The 22107-nt window shown below is 37.7% G+C and overlaps 1 protein-coding gene across 4 annotated transcripts in view; it reads right to left on the bottom strand.

Moving 5' to 3' along the window:
- Nucleotides 1-3632: 3632 nt before the first annotated feature.
- The window catches only part of PPP2R5C (protein phosphatase 2 regulatory subunit B'gamma), an 85116-nt gene continuing 66641 nt past the window's right edge, over nt 3633-22107 (bottom strand). For 3 of the 4 annotated variants that reach the window (XM_062627944.1, XM_062627946.1, XM_062627947.1), the window contains 7 exons: nt 21828-21881; nt 19314-19484; nt 18632-18759; nt 16981-17082; nt 11947-12019; nt 9533-9649; nt 3633-6519 (listed from right to left, as the gene is read on the bottom strand). In XM_062627944.1, coding sequence (XP_062483928.1) covers nt 6388-6519; nt 9533-9649; nt 11947-12019; nt 16981-17082; nt 18632-18759; nt 19314-19484; nt 21828-21881 — 777 coding nt within the window. In that variant the 3' untranslated portion in view covers nt 3633-6387. The remainder of the gene's footprint in view (nt 6520-9532; nt 9650-11946; nt 12020-16980; nt 17083-18631; nt 18760-19313; nt 19485-21827; nt 21882-22107) is intronic. The other variant, XM_062627945.1, reaches the window with a different exon arrangement.

The raw sequence follows: 22107 nt of genomic DNA, 5'->3' as shown, positions 1-22107 counted from the left end.
GCCGGGGAGCCTGGGAAAGGCAGCCCGCCACGCCTCCCTGGCCGGCGCCGGTCCCGCCCTCGGCACAGCCCCTGTTGGCGAAGGCGGTGTTCGAGTAGCTTCTCTCATAAGAGCAGCGCGGTGGCTGAGCTGCCAGGGGAAAGTACAACACCCACCCACCCACCTCCAGCTCCCTTGCACCAGCAGCCCGAGAGAGAGATGGGTGCTGCCGGCCCCTTACCGGGAAGATAAAGCAGCCCAGGGGCTCATTTGTTCAAAATGTTTAGTTTATGTGAAAAATAAACCCAGAAGCCGTAACAAGGGGAGAAGCAGACTGGCTTCTCTGGTGTAAAGAGCAATCCCCTACTCACCTCGTACAATAGGCATGCTAGTTAACAGTTTATGAATGCAGCACTTAAATCATGAATCCCATACTTTCATATCCCATAGAGAACGGAGGGGGGAACTGAAAGCACCTCAGTGAGAAGGGGACTTCTCCCTGAACATAATTTAAAAAATTGTTAAAGATCTTTTACAGCAGCCCCAGCCCAGTGTGTATATTTGATCTAAGAAACCAGTATATTAGCTCACTGCCACCACTGCTCCTCCTTGTCTAAAGTAGTCCCATCCCTCCCCTGCTCCTGGGTGGTATTTGCATGTGCCTGGGAGAGGAAAGGTGACAGCAGTTCCAGAACCATTCCACTGCCTCCCAAAAATCACTATTGGTGCCCCACTTTTGTTTATATACAAGCAGAGAAGGGGATGGCACCCAGAAGAGAAAACCAAGCAAACTAACCATACAAAACTATCTCTGAACACCAGCCCCCCCCCCATTTCCTCAGGTGGATACACAGGCAAATGTAGAGACCCTTAGGCCTAGAGTCTGTTCAGATGTACATGTAAGCAAGCTGGGATGGGATATCCTGCCTGCCTAAGCAAATGCAAGCTTCTAAGCCACTACACAAGTGTTAACTCAGCGTTAAAAGTGATCTAAGTGTAAAAACATCCCTTTGGAGGTTAGTTCAAGCTATGGTTCCAAGTGCTTGGCATGCTTGTTCTTCTAAAACAGCTGTCATTTGCTGCACCAAAACATCAGAAGATTTTTGCAGCTTACAAAGCAAGAATCAACATTACTGCAAAACTGCTGCCAGGAAAAAATATGAATAAGGAAAGTAAAGTAAAGAATTAAGGACAAGAAAGAAGGACAAAGACAGGAAATAGGAATTCAATTAATTATATATATGCATTGCTGCCAATCTGCAGAGAAAGTAGGGTCAAAAAAAAGCCAACACGTCCCATTACTGTCAGTTCTAAAAATACTCCATGTGTGACAACACTTTATCGTATAAAGAACAAGTCAAGGATTCTGATATTTAAGCACTGGACTACTTGCAACTGCAAGCCAGTGTAGGCAAGACAGTTGGTATTCCTTCTCCAGCCTTGTCTGCTGTGCCAAAGGTAACAAGAAGATCTTGTAAATTAAGTTAAAGGAAATCAAAGCAAAGACAAGATAAACTAGCTTTTTTGCACAAGTTCTTACGTTCAGCTAAAGAACATATGCTCTCTCTATAGAGAAAAGGCTTTAGCTTTCTCAATATGGGTGAAAAATCATTTGCCTTGATCTACCCCTAGTTAATCATCAATGGCCTTTTCTTGAATACACAAAGGACCTGGCCCTTCTACAGGTATGTGAGAAGCTGTTTCAGTCAGCCATCCAAAAGGCAAAACTGCCAATATGACACACTTCACCTCTAGTTTAACTAAAAATAAGTATTTCAGAGAATCAGAATAAGAGCTAGGATTTGTCAAGACAGAGAAGGTTTGCTCCTGGCAAATGCCATACAAAATACATAGAAAGAAAGTATTTTGCGTAAGTCAGAAACTTCAGAAAAAAAATCTCGTTTCTCCTATATTTAATAATGATTTGGTAGTACTGGAGACCGAGACCAAAACCAAAGCAAAATCCCTGAACAAATAACAATCAGAGCAAATCACTTGCTTTCCCCTCTCTAATCCTCTTAAATCTTGGCAGAGTACTAGAAAAATCACAATGGCAAGCCCTTCATGCAGCATGAACCTTCAGTGTGGTCTTCTTGATCACAGAAGTGCTTAAAATAGCTTGAGGCAATTATGTGAATACTCTTTTCCCCCCTTGAAGTGAAAAAGTGGAAGCCCTCTCCCTTCAACACCGTAGGATTGATGCTTATGAGACTTCATGTGTTATGTGTGCAGACCTCTGCTTGTGCAGGACTGAATGCAGTCCTGATATGACTGGGTTCAGAGAAAGACAGTTGGAGTCATGCTGTTCTTCAGCTACATCAGGAAGGTATAATGTATTATCTTCTGTAGCTCCACAGTAAATTCTCCATTGGGAAATTTTTCATACAAAAACTTTTTAACTACATCAAAGTTTTATTTCATAAGGTAGAAACAGCTCAAGCCAAGTCTCATCATATAAACTATAATACAGGGAAACAGTGATATGGTAATTAGAATGGCATTTCTTAATTAGCTATATGCAGTTAGTCTCCACAATCACTGCACACAGTAAGGACAAGATCCAAGGTGCAGAAATGCTCCACTTTCAGAGGTATGGTCCCTAATGTGATCTAGAACAATATTCAGGATAACCTGGAATCGTAGCTATCTCCTGTAAGTACACTTGCAAGGTACTGAAACAGTTTCCATAAGGAAACCAGAAACCTCCACACACCTGTACCTGTGTTACACTAGCACCTTCCCTTCCATGGCTAAAAAGCCAAAGCAAGGAATATCTAAAAAGGTTGCTGGTCAAAGCCCCTGAGCTTAATTCTCTTGGGGAGAAAAGATTAAAGTTCAATTCCTGAACATACTTGCAACTCAGTAAGGCATTTGGGGGGGGGGGGGGAGGAAGTCACTACTGTCAATATTTTAAAACATTATGAGGCATTTGACCTTAATTTTATAAACTGAATGACTGAACCCTCAGTTGTTTCAGAATCTAGTTCTTGATTCATGATTAAGCTTAGGAATGCATGCAATGAGTTTTCTTCTGAGCTCATGCAAAACCCTGTTTTTCAGTATGCAACAGCTTAACTCAAATTTTAACATTTGTAGCAAGGCAGTAGTCAGATACTGATCCCACCACACTTAGAACCCTCCCCCAACCCCACCCACTTACTGGAAGTCAGCTTTAGGTAATTGCCTTAGCTCTTTGGAAGACTTTTATGGATTCCAGAGGGAAGACAACTCCTACTGCAGACTGAATGCTTTTTCCTACCTTTTTTCCTTTTTGCTACCTTGACCACATACCACCTACTGCACAATAATCCCTGAATTTATGGTTACTTTGCTTGAAGCCTGTTAAGATAGAAGTTACAGAGAAAACTACTGTGGTATGAAAGGTGCATCTTTGATATTTGTAGACTAGAGATTCAGAAAATTTCTTTCAGTCCTGACAGTTGTCCCAAAAGATGTATCTGCTTTTTCTACCAAACAGCCATTATTCCCATTTTTTTTACTAACTGCCTTCCAAGAAACTTTTTTTTTTTGGGGGGGGGGATGGGGGATGAAATGTATGGTATTATCTTAATTTGTACAGATGACTCTGCAAAAAATTACAATCTACATATCCCCAAGCACCCTGTGCTAAATTTAGTTTCATGATGAACAAGTAAAATTCACATGTTCTTTATTTGTCCATATAATACACCATTTTTTTTATAAGTTCTAAAATTAGATAAAAGCATATTAAATGGCAGGTGTATGAAGTTCTTCAGAAACAATGCCAGAACAAAAAATTGAATTACAAAATGTTAAAAAATGTAGGTACATTTGAACTTAACATTCCACTAATGCATAATGTTACAGATACTGTCTAATGAAAAATAATTGTGCCACTTACCTATTTTTGCTGTTTCTAGGAACTTTTTATTCTGTACATAAGACGAATCTGTACAAAATATGAAGTCTACATTTTTATTACTTATTACCATAAAACAAGGTACAATGTATGTACAATATTAAAATGAAGCCATACTAAAGCCACACTAAAAAGACACTTGTAATATTACTTTTGACATTCCTGATGTACAGGTTTAATTTTGGAAAACTGGGGAAGGTGTCAGACAGAACTTTATGAAGAAGAACAATCACCAAAATTCTACTTTAATTCTTTTTATTTTGGATGTCTTAGTTTTAGAATGGTTTTGTACAGGATTATGAGAACTTTATAAATATTGATAATAAACATGCTAACCCACTAGTGGTGATGGATTCTGGAATATTGCCTAAACAAATTTCAGTAGCCCAAAACTTCAAATATGACTTCAGGATGAACTTTACAAATACCACAGTTTTTCCCTTTTTGGTGAGTGTTTATCTTCAATAAAGAACAAAAATAAAATCTAGACAGTGAAAGATGTTCTTATATGTTGAGCATCACAGAATCAAACATTGATATACTGTTTTTCTTTTTTTACCCCTTCGGGTAATATAACTCCTTTCAGCAACCTCTTGCACAAACATACTGAACACCCAAAATCAAAGGTAACTGATGATCTACCAGCTAAAGATGGAAGTTCAAACAATGGTATATCAAAATACACTGACATTGCTTTACACAATTAAAAAAGCACCCATTTTCCCGCAAAAGGAGAAGGCATCTTTAAACTGTTTTAATATAGTTTATCCTAATGGTAAAGCATTTTTTTTTTCAAGTTTTACAGGAAATGTTTTCAGACACAGTGGACGTTCCACTTAAAGGTTGGGCTGGTCTTTAAATTTAGTTGTTGTAAGCCAATATTTACCACCCTCAACTGTCTTCCAATAGACAACATGACAAATATTGGAATTTGAATGTTAAATGCAACCAACAAACAGCAGGCACTACATATGCACAAGGTTACTACGAATGTCTGCTTTGCGCATTTTTTTTTAAATGGATGCAGGAGACATTATACTTCCTTCAAAAGTAAACCAAAACTATTTTTAAAGAAGCTGCGTTTTTATCTCTTTATGCATTAAGACATTAAACATTAAGTTATATCATGTTACTGCCAGAGACAAAAGAAACTAATCACCCATTTAGAATAGCAGAACACATTTCAAACAGCTTGTAAGCAGGATAAGTAAGTCAAAATACTGGCCACCCTGAGAGAAATCAAATATTGAAGACAAAGCACTATATTTTTAGAGATTTTCCTCCCGTGCTTTCCCATCTACAACAAAAAGCTCATTACATGCAAGTAATCTTGTGGAATATATAGCAGCATTTGAAGATCATCAGCAACTCAGATGCATTTTCAGTTCACTTGTGAGGTGTATTTGCAGCACATGTGCTCTTTACAACAACAACAAAAAAATTTTCACTGTAAAATTATGGTCACTATCTCCTCAGCTCTCAGACTGATTTGAAAAGAAGCAGAATGGAATTCAAGGGTCTGTTCTTTTCTTATTATTTAATAAGCTTGTGATGTTGTGTTTCCTGAAAGGTTATGTTCATCTTCCAGATGAAAACTGATCCAACTGAAATCACGCATAGTATCTGCCACAGAATATTGAACTCCTAGAGCCCAAGAAAAATGCTGAGTATTAAAAGCTCAGATAAGGGAGAAAATAATGAAAGAGTATTTTATTGACTTGAAAAAATTTAAAATGAAATTTTATATCCAGTCTTTTTCCAGTCAGTAAACAAATACTGATTTCAGGAAAAATTGTTCTACCAGTTCATATCTTGAATACTGGTGCCATATTATACACTAAAGACTGGAAAATATGGCTTTAAATATATATAAAGTATTAGGACATGGTATATATATATATCTTTATCCTAAGTAAATGAGAAATAAATTTACAGAATTCTTAGAAAGGAATGATGATTGAGGATTGTCATGAAAGTTACCAGTTTGTAAGCCATGTTTTATAGTACGAAAGAATAACTGTGTATTTTCAAAACTGCTGGTATATTGCAAGACAGCAACAATGTGGAAACAGCTGTAAAGTTGAGAAATCCTAGAAAAAGTTTAATACTTAAATTTGAAATTATTTTCCTTTTTTGAAAACACACATCATTAGTACCAACTGTTGGTCATTCACTTACATGGAAAGAGTTGATAGAATGCTTTTTTCAAATATGACTATAAAAACTGCATGATATCAGCTAGCTGGTGCTGTAACACCACCTCCAGGAAATTGCGTCCACTTGATTATGGTCAACCCAATATTCTGCATGTGGAATTGGGTAATTTACCATTGTTTGAACTACTAATCTTGAGCTGCATACTCTATTATTGCCTACAGAACTGGGTTGAAGAAAGCTTTGACTTTGTGTGTAACTGATTGGTATGGCACAAAAAGTAAGTCCTACTGTAGAACTGAGTCCAGAAAAAACCCAACTTTTCCTCCAAAATAGTATTTCACTGTAATAGTTTAATGCCCATCATGTGATATCAATTCATCAGCTCTGCAATGTGATTCCAAGGCTTTCATGGTATAGATATCCTGAGGCAGTTCTGACTTGCGTCGCACAAGAGGACGATCTTTTTTCTGATCTTTCTGTGCCTGAAATAAAAATAGAATAAAGTTGGCCAAAATAATTAATAAACAGTTAAAATATTTCTTGCACATCAGTAGGCTCATTTATAGAATAAAAAAGCGCCAAACAAAAAATCTGACAACCCTCCCCCCAACAAAAAACACCAAACAAAAAAACCATATGGGGGAAAAAAATGATACCTTCTTCTCTTTACCCCACCAGTTACCCAGTTTCAAGTCCTTACCCTCCTTTTTTGCTGAGAGGCAACATTAGAAACAGGTAGAAATTCTAAGCTATTAGCAGTCATGACATTACTACCATGATTATCACTTGATAACGTTTTAAAAAATTATCTTCTCACTTATTTTTAATTTTGTCTCTACATTTAAGATAAATGATTTTTTTTCCATGCTTCTAATTACTTGCACTATTCACATATCTGAAAATTTAAGCTTCCGCTCTATTATTTTACTGATCCTCTCTCAAAGCCAAACAGCATTGCTGTCAAAGTATCTTTAAACTGTATAACTGTATCTTTTATCTGTATAACGGTGTCTTTATATAGTTCCTATGTCTGTCTCACCCTAATGTGCTTGTTAGATCATAGGATCAGTGGTTAGGGTTGGAAAGGACCTTAAGTTCATCTAGTGCCACCCCTGCTGCCATGGGCAGGAACACCTTCCACTAGACCAATGATGTTTATTCATCTTCTGCTAAAAAAATCCTTATGAAAACTGACTGGCTTTCACTTAGCCACTGATTTACCAGCATGTTCAAAAGGTTAGTAAGTCATGCCTGTCAAATTTTATTGTAGCAGAGTATACCCTACAAACCCTCAGAGTCGGGTACAGAAAAAAAAAATTGTTTTTCACAGTCATTCCATCACCTCTTCAGTATGGACACCCTGTAACATTGCTAACCCCTGGCACAAGCATTACTTTCACTGAAACTGTATATATATCTTTACACAGCTCCTCACTTCTGAAGTTGTACTTAAAAAATAAATTAAGCTGTTATTTTGACTTGCCCCTGCCCCCCCCCCGATAACTGCGGTACTTCTTGGTTTAGCATCAATTTCTAATGATACTTAGCCAGGGATACACAACTGCCTTTCCTGTGCCCTCTCAAAGAATTATGCAAGAATGCTACCTTGCTTGCTTTCTGCAATACCCTAATCCTCAATCAATTCTTTGCTTTCCTTTTTACCCAGACTTACCAATCGAGCTCATCAAACAGGAATGCGATACATGCATTTTCCAGCTGAAACACTATCTATGAAGCTGTACATAGTCCCAACATCATAGTTCTTGATGCTGAGTTCTTTGTGGAAAAGTAGTCAAGACCTAGGTAGGGTCCTTGGTTTTAGTCTGGGCTGCCATTACTCTTTGTACATTTGTATTGTATAACACTGACTCAAATTCCCAGTCACATCAGCACCTGGGACTGGGAACTTTGTTCTTAACTGTCTGCCCCAACTACTAGTATGTGTCACACTTTGACTGATTTTCTTCTGGAGCTAGTGTTAGAGCTCTCAGACTTAGCAGGTACAAGCTTTCATTCCCTCTGGCCAGGACAGAAAGTGAACCAAGGTCTCTTACTTCTGGAGAAAATCTTTATGACCTAGGAAATAGCATAGTAAAAGATGGACACTACCATCAACACAACTCTTAAGATTAAGGAGTACTTCTTTTTTTCAATAATCTTGTATACACTTTCCTCCACTAGAACTGGTTCTAGGCTCTGAAGTTGTGAAAGGAGGACCCTCTCCCCATCACGTGCAGCCTACCTAAGTTATCCATGGTCTGAAAAAAAGGCAGAGGTTTAGAAATTTATTAAGCCCAGTACTCCTCACTGACTAGCTCTAACCAGCATTCCCATTAAGGGCAATGCTACCCTCATTCACTGCTCTCAACAAGCATGTAACTCTTGGTGGCTGAATTACATGTAATGCATAGGATTCCACTCCAGAGACAAGTGTTTAAAAAACAGCAATCACTGAAAATGCCTTTTGTGCATTCCAGTATTTCTTTTGATGTCAATCTTCATTCAAAATCCCACAGTACAATAAATAATCTTGCAGGACAATGACACTGGAGTTTTAAGAAAGTAACCTAGGATGTTGACCGTATGCTTATTTTTATTAAATTTGTTTGAAACATTGGTTCAAATTAACACACTTGATCTCCGATCTCAACCAGTTTTTCCACCTCCAGCTCATTTCTCTGGTCTTACAACTTTGCTGGATTTAGAGATATTCGTATTACTGATACCAGACATCTTGGTGATACTGCAATGCTCCCTGGCACCTCTCCATTTTACATTAGCTCCAAGTTTAAATCTGTCGTTTGAATGTCAGGATTCTAGTTCTGTTTATCTGATGTTAAATTAAAAATACCTGAAGATTACTAAGCATTAGCTAAGGATGAGAAGACTGGAATGACCTCGAGAGTCCAAGAACACTGTAGTAGGTAATGGAACATGCCAAATGGTACACTGAGGAAGATGACCCGTTAAGTGAACAAGACAAAGGCATACTTTATGTATTTTTCAAAACATAGTAGCTTTAGTCTCTAAGAAGGCTCTGAACAAAAATGAAAACACTGGAATCCAACTTTATACATTTGTACATACTTCATGCATTTTCCTGCAAAAAGCCCCAACCTTACATACGTAAGAGTGGCAGAGTTCCACTATGATGTAGCAGAGTTCAGTTTTATTTTTAACTATTCTAAAAGCAAAATCATTGTTCCCATCATGACATAAAAAGTTATTTCTAAGTGAAAAGAAAATGAAAATTCCTATAGAAGAAACATCGAAAGAGACCATACAGGAAATTCACAGGCATTAGAAATAAACCACTGTCTTCCTGGCTACTATAGTACCACTTAAAAGTAGCAGCTCTAAGGAAGATTATTACTCTAGGATAAATGGTTATGGGGCTGAAAATAGAACCTAGAATTATGGCTATGATTAGCAGTCACTTGGGGGGGGGCAGTAACTAATGATTTAGAGTACTTTGTTATCTTCACATGGCTTTACCTGACAAGCCTCTTCTTTCACCGTCTTTTTCAGCATCTGCAAATCTTCAATTAAAGGGCCATCTGTTTCCATTGCAACAGGACTGTTCAGCAAACTTGTGTCACTATATGTTGGGTACTAATAAAATGCAAAGCGTTAAAATAATCATTCTTAGTAGTAACACCTAAATAGTAAGAGTGTATTTCAGCATTTGAGCAATATGATTAGCTATCTGAGATTAGCTTCAATATCTTATGCTTCCAGACACCAAGTAATAAATTTTAAAATGGAACTCCATTACTTTTACTTGGCAGAAATATCCTGTTGAAAAATACAGTCAGAACACACATGCACAAAAACTATGCTTTGATTATCTGAGGTTGAATGTTAAAATATTCAGATTTTGCTAGTACTGAACTGAATGCAAACATTTATCTGAAACCTTATTAATACATTGTCTAGCGATTTGTGAACAGCGTAGCAACCCAAACACAATGATTTTAGTTTCATGTTGGAAGAGAAAATGCAGTGTTAAAACACCAAATATGGTTAACGTAAGTTTATAGTAATTTCAAAACAGAATATTAAACTTTTCTGTCTTGAGAAACAGCCTCTTGTATAGCTTGTAAGCTTACTGTATAGCAAATTCAGTAATTTAAATGCTAGTTTAACTCAGATGATGTGTATGTGATCTTGAAATCAAAACTAATTTAGAAACACACACACAATTTTTCATCTGTTTTTACCTCATAATACCTAGTATCTGAGTGTAGCTGTAACAGCGCAGATGAGAAAATAGAAAAATTATAGCAAGGATTTAATGAATCCAATTACAATAATTTCAAATCTTAAAATGTATTCCCTGTGTCACAAAGAGTCAGGAACAGCTCTAAACAGCAACTGTCAATAATTACACAAACTACAGATTTAACAAATTCCAGGAAAAAAAAAATCATAACTCAAAAGCCCCTTAAAAAGCCATTATAGAGAGCGCTAAAAGCATTTATAACCTTACGCCAATTCACTGGAGCACTTCATGTTCAAATTAGTATTTTTTAAAATGTATTTATTTAAAAACTTTTATGTTTTAAATGCTCCTCAAACATACTATGCAGAACATACTTGTATACAGGTTGTGTTAATGAGTTTCAGAAAATGTGGTTACAAAAAATTACTTGCGAAGAAACAAATCTTCTATTGCAAGTCAATCCCATTATTTAGCCAGACATGAAATAGCAAATGACCACACATACCAAGCAGTGTTCAAGCAAGGCTTTCATATGGCTTATCTGATTAGCAGAATGTTTTATCACTGAAAGTCAAGTGCTACTTTCATATGAATCTTTTTTGATTAACTTATCTTATATGTTGTCAGCTGACATTTTGTTTAACAAATTTTATTTCAGCAGTTTAGGAACTGTCCCCTGAGAAACACCACAAGAACAAAAATATTTATGAAATTCCACCTTCTTAGAAAAAAGATGACACTATAGTCTGCTTTAAAATAGCACTGAAATCAAAAGGTGTTCCACTTCTGTACACAGAGTACTACTACTCCCTCTTCCACCTCCTGAAACTCAGCTAGATGATATAAAGATACAATACAGTAAGTTTCTTTCTGCAGCAAAGTAGAACTGTGGCTGCAAAGTAACTGAAATGCTTGGGGTCTTTTTGCCCATAGCAGTAATCAGTATGACAGAGATAAAGGAAAACTGGCAGCACCCTCCCAAGCAAATTAAGGGGAAAATCCCCAAACAAAAATAAAACCAAAGCCACCCAAGTCAAACCATCCCCCTCTCCCATAATCTCAAAATATAATGAATAGTCCAAATTATCTTTGTTTCTGTATTAAAATTTCAGTTACATCAAGTAATGTAGGTTACTTACTAAAAGGAAAAGTCACTTTCCCTTTTAGTAAGAACTTGAGGTGCAGGTTCACCAGAAGACCGGCCCAATGCAAGCAGGAGAACAAATGCAGCAGACAAGAATGAACAGTATTACTTTAATCCATTAGACACAGAGCAAAACTGACCAGTCATAACTCACAGTTTGCAGAAAGATCTCTTTTGTAATATATTGTTTGAAAAACAGCTTTTCAAGAGAAACCAATTATGGCATCTCTCTCTGTTTTCCATAATTTTGCACAATAACTTCAAACCACAATACAGTATCTCCTCTATACTCCTGCACACAATCTCCTAAGAAAAGGAAAAAGTACTTCATACCATACTTTTCAGAAACTTTCTTTTATAAAAAAAAACAATTACTTGCACAAGTGAAAGTTACAAATTTTTAAAGTATTTTTATTGTATATATTTTCATAATACAATTAGTGAAATTGCTTTATTTTCATGATCAGTCAGACCTGTTTCCCCCTCTGATATTTAACAAAACTAAGGTATTTGAACATGAACATGTTAATCTTTTCTAAATACCTGGGGATTTGATTTGGCTAGATTTTCTATTTTAACCCATGCTTCTTCCCGTTCCTTCAATTTTAGCTTCTCTCTGGAAAAAAAAAAAATTAGAAGCAAAAATAGCAAAAGGAGCTTGATAAATTTTGTATCACAGCTTGGATACTTTCTTAAGCACTAAGAAATTCACTAGAAGTCAATAGAATAAATTATTTAGCTACACCTGTTTTAACTTACTGCCCAAAATACCACTTCCTGTTGAGAAGATAACTGGCATCATTTCAATACCCCATGATCGCAAGGGAAAAAGACAATTCTCATAGAAAAATAAGCTGATATGAGCCAGTTTGTTGCTTAATAACTGTACATTAAAAGACTTTAAATGAAAACAGAATTCTTGATCTATGTCAAAAGTGTGTTTCAACTTTGTAATATTTGAATTCTACATTGAAACCTAAGAAACTAGCATCTTTTCATAAAAAAGGGCAGAAATTCTTACTGTCAGCCCAATGGCTTAAGGTAATAGTTTAAAAGAAAAGGTTCAGAGACATCTTGAACTTAACATACACATACACAACAAACTTAACACAGAAGTACCCAAATTAACATAGAAGTACCCAACAAACACACCCATTCAAGGGAGTCCCAAGCCAAGAGGGATGACATGAGATGGCTTTTTTTTCTTTCTCCTCATTAAAGCAGGAAAGGTTTGTTTCCTTCTGCCTAACATAGTTTAAAATGGTAAAATGCAGGGGCTTGTTTCTAACTCTTTCTTTCTTACAGATAAACAACGTACTACTGAGACCAGAATCGACACCTATCTTTGAAACCTGGTAGAGTTTTAAAAGGGCTTTGAGCTTAAGAGTGCTGAAAATGCTCTCAGGCTTGAACGCATAAAGCAGATAATCCAAATGTAAAAAAAAACCCAATCAGACAAGAAAGTTATATTCAAGCACATACAGAATTTGCCCCAACTGTCAATTAAGGGGAAGAACTATTTACACCCCCCCCACCCCCATTAAGTTCTGTGTGGTAGGGGATTTTTTTTGGTTTTGTTACTGTATCACTCAGCACCCTGCCCGCTTTAGCTCACACCCAAAACGCCACCCAGAAGATCAAAAAAACAGAGAAGGAAAGTTCGCTTTCACATTTAAAAAGGATTCTACTTATTTGCTATGAGGGAAGAGAGACTTAAATGAACTTTTTTAAAAAAGCAAATGTTCACATTTCATTATCTATAAACACACACACAACTTAGATACAAGCTCATTTCATTTGCCTCTATACAAATGCCCGTAGCATGGGGAACAAACAAGAGGAATTAGAGATGTGTGCATATCTATGGGGGTACGATATAATAGGCATCACAGAAACATGGTGGGATGGCTCCTATGACTGGAGTATTGGAATGGAAGGTTACAGGCTCTTTAGAAAAGACAGACCCAGCAAACAGGGAGGGGGAGTTGCTATTTATGTTAGGGATAGGCTGGAGAGTATGGAACTCTGGGGACAGGTGAGCAGTTAACAGAGAGTTTGTGGGTCAGGGTTAAAGGGAATACAGCTATGGGAGACATTACTGTGGGGATCTGTTACAGACCGCCTGATCAAGGAGAACCTGCGGATGAAGCACTCCATAGACAGATAGGAAAAGCCTCACGCTCACAGGCCCTTGTTCTCGTGGGGGACTTCAACCACCCTGGCATCTGTTGGAAGGACGGTACGGCCCGGCACAAGCAATCCAGGAGATTCCTCGATTGTGTGGAAGACAACTTCCTTCTGCAAGAAATAGAGGAGCCGACAAGGAGAAGTGCCATGCTTGACCTCGTGCTCACCAACAGGGAAGGGCTCCTTGGAAATGTGACGCTCCAGGGCAGCCCTGGATGCAGCGAACACGAGATGGTCGAATTTGAGATCCTCAGGACAGTGAGAAGAGCGTGCAGCAAGCTCACTGCCCTGGACTTCAAGAGAGCAGACTTTGGCCTCTTAAGGAGCCTGCTTTGGAAGGTTCCATGGGATGCAGCCCTAGAGGGCAGCAGGCCCCAAGACTGTTGGTTGATATTCAAGGATCACCTGCTGCAAGCTCAGGAATGTTGCATCCCAACCAGAAGGAAGTGCAGCAGGAGGGCCAGGAAACCTCCTTGGATGGATAAGGAGCTCCTGAGGAAAATTCAATTGAAAAAAGAGGCTTATAGTAAGTGGAAGCAAGGACAGGAGGCCTGGGAAGAATACAGGGATGTTGTCTGAGAAGCTAGGGACCAGGTTAGGAAAGCTAAGGCCCAGTTAGAATTAAACTTAGCTAGAGGTATTAAAGATAACAGGAAGGGATTCTACAGGTACATAGCAAATAAAAAACAGACTAGGGAGAACGTAGGCCCCCTCAGGAAGCTCTCAGGAGAACTGGCTACACAGGATTTGGAGAAGGCTGAGGTTCTGAATGACTTCTTTGCCTCGGTCCTCACTGGCAAAGGCTCTGACCACACCACCCAAGTCTTGGAAGGCAGACACAGGGACTGTGAGAATGAAGACCTTGCACCCACTGTAGGGGAGGAACTGGTTCGAGACCATCTTAAAAATCTGAACATGCACAAGTCCATGGGTCCTGATGAGATCCATCCATGGGTCCTGAAGGAGCTGGCAAATGAAGTTGCTAAGCCGCTGGCCATCATATTTGAGAAATCATGGCAGTCAGGTGAAGTTCCCACTGACTGGAAAAAGGGAAATATAACCCCCATTTTCAAGAAGGGGAAAATGGACGACCCGGGGAATTACAGAGCAGTCAGTCTCACCTCTGTGCCTGGCAAAATCTTGGAGCAGATTCTCCTGGAAGGCATGCTAAGGCACATGAAAAACAACAAGGTGCTTGGTGACAGCCAGCATGGCTTCACTAAGGGGAAATCCTGCCTGACCAACTTGGTGGCCTTCTATGATGGGGCTACAGAACTGATGGACAGGGGTAGAGCAGTTGATGTCATGTACCTGGACTTGTGCAAAGCGTTTGACACTGTCCCCCAGGACATCCTTGTCTCTAAATTGGAGAGACATCAATTTGATGGATGGACCACTCGGTGGATAAAGAACTGGCTGGATGGCCGCACGCAAAGAGTTGTGGTCTGTGGCACAATGTCCAGCTGGAGACCAGTAACGAGTGGTGTCCCTTATGGATTGGTGTTGGGACCCGTCTTGCTCAACATCTTCGTCACTGACATGGACAGTGGGATTGAGTGCACCCTCAGCAAGTTTGCCGATGACACCAAGCTGTGTGGTTCGGTTGATACGCTGGAGGGAAGTAATGTCATCCAGAGGGACCTTGACACGCTTGTGAGGTGGGCTGATGCCAACCTCATGAAGTTTAACCATGGCAAGTGCAAGGTCCTACACCTGGGTCAGAGCAATCCCAGGCACAGCTACAAGTTGGGCAGAGAAAAGATTCAGAGCAGCCCTGCGGAGAAGGACTTGGGGATGTTGGTTGAGGAGAAAATGGACATGAGCCGGCTTCAGTGTGTGCTCACAGCCCAGAAAGCCAACTGTATCCTGGGCTGCATCAAAAGGAGTGTGACCAGCAGGTCGAAGGAGGTGATCCTGCCCCTCTACTCTGCTCTTGTGAGACCTCACCTGGAGTATTGTGTGCAGTTCTGGTGTCCTCAACATAAAAAGGACATGGAACTGTTGGAACAAGTCCAGAGAAGGGCCACGAGGATGATCAGGGGACTGGAGCACCTCCTGTATGAAGACAGGCTGAGGAAGTTGGGGCTGTTCAGCCTGGAGAAGAGAAGGCTGCGTGGAGACCTCGTAGCAGCCTTCCCGTATCTGAAGGGGGCCTATAGGGATGCGGGGGGGGGAATCTTCATTAGAGACTGTAGTGACAGGACAAGGGGTAATGGGTTAAAACTTAAACAGGGGAAGTTTAGATTGGACATAAGAAGGAAAGTTCTTTCCTGTGAGGGTGGTGAGGCACTGGAATAGGTTGCCCAGGGAGGTTGTGAAAGCTCCACCTCTGGTAGTGTTCAAGGCCAGGTTGGATGAGGCCTTGGGTGATATGATTTAGCGTAAGGTGTCCCTGCCCATGGCAGGGGAGTTGGAACTAGATGATCTTAAGGTCCTTTCCAACCCTAACGATTCTATGATTCTACTTAAATTGTAGAAAGGAACTTCAAAACTTGGACAAATCCATCCCCATTAAGAATCTGTACTACTTCCAGTATATTAGTTTAAAATAGGTGTATAATTTGAGCCACCACTTGAAGGAATCTCTATTCACTTTAAAATTAAAACTAGAATTCAAATCCATTATGCACTTTCTATCTATACTCCCCAGCCCCTAAGGTGAGAGTGAAAACATTAATACTTTTGAGTTCTCAATCTCACTTTAGTAGGCTTTATAATATCCCAAATATTCAAAACACTATGTCTAACAAAATTAGACATGGAGGAGCAGAAGGTAAGTGCCTTTATGATCATAAAAATCTGCATTTTGGGGCATAAACCAGAAAAATTCTAGCTTTTAAATCCCTGCTCTGTTCACTGACTATGCAAGAACATACTAAATTCAGCGGGAGTCTTCTGGCAGGTAATGTACAAATGCCCTCTATTTCAATGGACTGATAACTTTATTTTGGGTCGTTTTTAGAAAAATATTCACATATGTTGAGACACAATGCAATGCTTTAAAATATTGGAAAAGTGTTTTGGGAAGAACCAAGTGACAACATGAAAGGAAATAACACTGGGTAAATAAAGCATGCTAAAATAAATACAGGATGTAAACTAAACTGTTTAACAGATCTTTTACACTGGGCTCTACGAGTACCCCTCTCAAGTTTATTTTTAGGAAGATTGTGACCCCCAGCAGTATTAGGTATCAGACTATGTGAGGCATTCTGCTGTTAAGGAGATTTTAAAGTTCACCTATAATAAGTTTTCACCAAGTCAATTCAGAGACTGTTGCACTGTAAATGAATGGGCAACTTCCCCACTAAAGAGAGTAGTTTTTCAGAGCTAAAGCACTCTGAACAAATTATTCAAGAACAGACAGACAACACTGATATGAAAACTTACTTCAGTTTTTCTGCTTTAAATTGCTGTGTGCAGTCATCGAACAGTTTTTGGTTCATCTCCATGAAGAGTTTCAGAGCATTGTATATCAAGCCATGTATTGTCCTATAAGTAAAACCTCTGGTTGAAATTCAGAGTACTTTAAACTTTGAAATCTATTTTTTTCTTGTCAACAGTAGTCAATAGCCTACATAACTGGAAAATTACATCATTTCAGAGTAAGTGGAAACAAAGCTAGTGAGTGGAAGTTTCAGTTTACCCTCATAAAGGGCTAACGGAAGCACTAAAATTACCAACTTGAATGCAGCTTTCATTCTCTACAGCACTACTCATCACTTTTGATATGTTTGAACTTCATTTTTAACAGTAGATGTGTTAATACAGGATTAGTTTTGAAATTTAGTAACTGACACTAATCAAACTAGGGTTATTAGAGAAAATGCAAGATGACACCGATCTTGATATAAGTAACTTACTGGCAGCTGACAAATTCAAGGAAAAAACTCCAACATTAATGATTAAAAGGAGCATGGAAAAGACACCATTCATTTAAAGAACTGTCACACAGCAACGAGCACTCACTTTAACACAATTACGCCACACACTCTAGAAAAGTGTTAGAAAAGCAGAAAAAATCAGAAAATAAACAAAATAAACTGCTTTATGAAGCACTTTTACAAAGTAGTTTACAGTTCCAATCTGTAATGTACTACTGATAATTAAATCCAAAAAGCAATCCATTCAATGATTATTTTGTATCATACATGTGAGCTACAAGTAAGAGTGCAGCTGTACTGGGTAGCACAACTTCTGCTCAGAGCAAAATGAATGCAAGGCCTTGAAAGCCAGAAAAAATAGTCAACAGCAATCCACATTTACTGAGTACAATTGCATCACTGAATCAGTTTTATTAATGAGTACATTATTCGTTACTGCTTACATCCAGTGACAGTAACCAATTACTTTAACATCACTTTACTTTCCATTTCTTTTCCTGTGTTTAGTGGCAGACTGATTTCTCATTCTTGGCCAACCCATCAGCAGTCCTCAGCACCAGACTGTGATATTTTCACTATCCCAGCAGTTGCCCAATAGCTCAAACAAAGAGGCACTTTACAATGGAACACCTGCAGAAAGGAGCTGACTAGCACTCTTTTCATACGTCAGTACTATGTTATTGTGGGGGAAAAAAAGTTAAAATAGTCAATGGAGAAAGAAGAGAAAACAATAAACAATAGGGGGAGGAAGAGGAGGGAAGGAAATACTGACTTGGTCTACAATATATTCCCATTAGAATGCAGAAGAAATGCAAAACAGCAAAGATGTTAAAGATCAGAAATCAAAGTTAATCTTTAGAAGTATGTGAACTACAGATTCAGCCAAATTTGGTTCATATTAATAAAAAATACATCATGGATGAGATGCACTAAAAATATTGTTTCTTGTTTAATGAAAAAAGGAAAACTTTTCTTCCTCAGTTCTTTATACTTCCTAAAAACTTTGCCAACAGTAGTCTCCTCCTCATTCAGCAACTTGAATGTAATAAACAGCTCAACATACTTAAAACTAGCCACTCAAATATCTGAACCACTTTTAGGCCTAAAACTAGACGTAAGTGAACTAAGAGAATCTTATTTGTAGAAGTGTTTCTTACTTGTTCCAATGCGTCTTTGAATTCCGGTACAAAGATGGAAACATGATGGGTAAAATTTTTGCTGCGTTATCACTAATTAGACTCATAATATATTCATTATTCCAGTAGTATAATGCTCGCTCTGCAACCTAAGATGACAGGAAAAAAAGGAAAGCTTCAGACACCCTCTTATTAAGAGCAAATAATTGAAACATTTGACAGAAATAAGGAAAGGTCAGATTGGATTTTTTTTTTCTAGTGCAGACAGAGCCATGGAGCTTATGAAAAATGCGATGGAAAAATTGCTTTTTCCCTGATAGGAACATGATTCAAACAATAACCTATGAACTCTGAAGTGCAAGCAAAGAAATGTTTTCCCAAAGAAAGAGTATTTGTAGAACTCTATTACAAGCAGTGAAATGCAAACACTGTGTACTTGAAGGGTTCACGTAGTTCTGAGAACATTGAGCTTTTAAGCTTTTATGTTAAGCATAACACTGAAGTGAATCACCCAATACGAATGCACATACCACACTCTTGAAAAAAAAACAATAACGCTAACATCTGGATCCCTAAAATTTAACACAGAATCGAATGCTTTTTTTAGCAACAAATAAAACCCATTGAATAGTAACAGGTAATACCATTAACAAATATGCTTTATAAAAATTCTCTTATTACAGTACACTCAGTAGGTACACACCTGGAAGTGTGGACTGGACACACATTTAGCTAGCTGTCTGAAAAGAGGCTCCATAACTTTTACAAATTCAGATGGTTCAATAACATCTAAAATTTCTTCTAGTTCATTTAGAAACATGACTTCTTTTGGACTGTGAGTCTTTGGCCAGTATTTCAGCAGCGCCATTACAACCTGTAGAGAGAAAGTGAACATAATCTTCACAGCAATTTGACTTTATCACACTAAATTATATCTCATCAAGTCTGGTACTTTAAACACAACACAACTCAGATATTTTGTCCCATGTGACAGCAGTAATCAAATATGGTTCAGTGTCACAGAAGTATCTGTTAATAGATCTAAAAACACTTCTTTGGAAAACAAAGTTATGCACATAAAAGACGTGTTTATAAATAATAATCAAAAGACTAGAGAATGACCTGACCCCTAACTTAGCATGATCAAAGTGCAAATTTGTTATTACACTATGGGGAAAATGATCTGTCATTTAAGTGAAAGCAGCTTTCAATCTCTAATTTCTTGGGACTGTACTCCAAAGCTCAAGAAATTAAGTTTTATGATTATATTTTAAGAAAGTATTTACTATAAATACCCAAACTGACAGATGACCAACAACTCTAGGCATGTTGCTCTTAAAGCATTGAGTTTTATTTAACTAAATTACTATAATTAGAGACTTTACTTTCTTCATTACTATTATTTGCCCAGCTTGCTGAAGCAGTTTTTGCCTAGCAAACCATGAATACTCAAAAGATAGGTGGGTGGGATCCATAAAAACGTGCTCTAAAGGAAGCTGTCTGCCAGTTAGCTCACAACTCTTCAAAAAGAGTGCATACATCTGTGGGAAATGTTTCTCAAATCTAATTGAAAACCAGAACTCTCTCAACTACTGAACATCCAAGTCAAAGAATTTCAGTCTGAAAAGTAATACTAGCTTAGCAGTTAAAATATATTTGGACACTGTATTTATTAGTGTAGTTACTGATTACATCATAATTTATTCAAGAATCTTTGGAAATATACAAATGAAGGAATAACAACTCTTGTGCTGTTAGCAATTTCTGATTTAAGAAAAATAAGAGTAAACACAAATGTGTTTGCTACGAAAGGACAATGATTTTTTCCGAAAGATGTTGGTTTTCAAACCAAAATGTAAGATTTTATATATTTTTTTTTTAACCATAAAACCTGTTTTCTATCTGTGGCAATTTGGTGCCAAAGAATATTCAAATAGGAAGACAAATTCCCTCAAAGGATATTTAAGCTACGTAGCAGTGGACGAAAAATCCAGAACAGTACAGACTTCTGGAAAAATTCTTTAAAAGTAAAATTGATATTTTGTCTTTTTATATAGTTTAAAAGCTGCAATGGCTTTTTAGCCTCTCTCAAACAATGATTTTTGCTCTCATTTAGAAAAAAAAAAAGTTTCTATTTTTGTTTTCTGAAATTTTTACAGAAGCCCAGCTTTTTGTATGAAAGTAGATACTATGTCCTGGGGAAATTTATGCAGCTTTTTTTTCAATAAGATGTCAGAAAGTCTCATATAACAACAGGAAGGGAAAACAGAGTTATTTTGTAATAACCAGAATTTTTGAAGGACACCTTAGTACTTCAGTGAGGCATGTGCTAAATTTTTAAATAATGTTGTAATCATGTACTACTTTGGGATCAAAAAAAGAAAACAGACTTGCATATGTATCAGTTCAGATTTGTACTAGGAAACAGGCAACATCCTAGCTGATTTCTGGAAGCCAGCTAAGTTTTCAAGATCTCATACAACACAAGTGACAGAATGTCTGACATTTGGTAAGTTAACAAATATTAAAAACTCTAATTCAAAGAGAGCTCATGCTCAGCTGCATACTCCATTTGTTTAAAGAATCCCAGTTCCCATTTTACAATGAAAATGGTTATAATCTAATGTGCACTTTTGTTAATAACAATCATTTCACTGATTGCTACTTACTGATTAAACACATTAGTTCTTACCTACTTCATATTGGGTTTAATGAGGCAAAGCACTATATGCTATGAAGGACAATTAAAAGTACTCATCTACACAATTACTGCAGCCAGACCAACATCTGCTTCTGTCTATGGTCCAAACTTCATAGACATGAACAGGATTTAACTCAAAAGCCTTGCATTAGTAGGTAGCTCCATGGGCCAGAAATCTGTGCTCAATCATCAGTCACTCAACAGAGCACAATTCAGGCAAGCTGATTTCTGACTAAACCGCTTCAGCATCAACCATCTCATATCCAGACAGCCAGAACAAGCAGAATAAACTCTACTCTGTTAGTAAAAGGTATGCTCTTAATGTTTAATTCATTTTGGACATTCAACCAACTGTTGGAAAAACTGAATTTGATAGATCAAAATTATTAAATATGTGACTCTTCCTAATGAAAACAATTACATATCAATATTTTGATCCTCAAACCACCTCAGACAGTCTACAGATTAAAGGAATATTAATAATCCAAAACATATAATAATGGAAGATAAACTTACTGGTTCTGTAAGTGTGCTGTCCTTTTCTAAAAATTGAACTACACAGTATGCCAGCTACAGAAAGAGAGAGAGAGAGATAGTTATTAATGCTCTTTGAAGCCACTTTGAAACCACTAGCATAAGTGGAGAACACGACTAATTCAAATGAAAACGCAGCAGTTTTTCTGTAATTTTTCAGAAATTATTTGGCAGACAATTTAAACAACAAAAGGGCAAATACATTTTACCAATTTTTCCCAACCTTCCCAAGTCTGTCCTCACCTTTTTCTGGGCAAACACA

The sequence above is a fragment of the Pezoporus occidentalis genome, unplaced genomic scaffold (assembly GCF_034315485.1).
Source record: "Pezoporus occidentalis ecotype Australia unplaced genomic scaffold, CSIRO_AGI_Poc_V1 ctg31, whole genome shotgun sequence".
Classification (NCBI taxonomy): Eukaryota; Metazoa; Chordata; class Aves; order Psittaciformes; family Psittacidae; genus Pezoporus; species Pezoporus occidentalis.
This window is presented reverse-complemented; position numbering and strand designations above follow the sequence as displayed.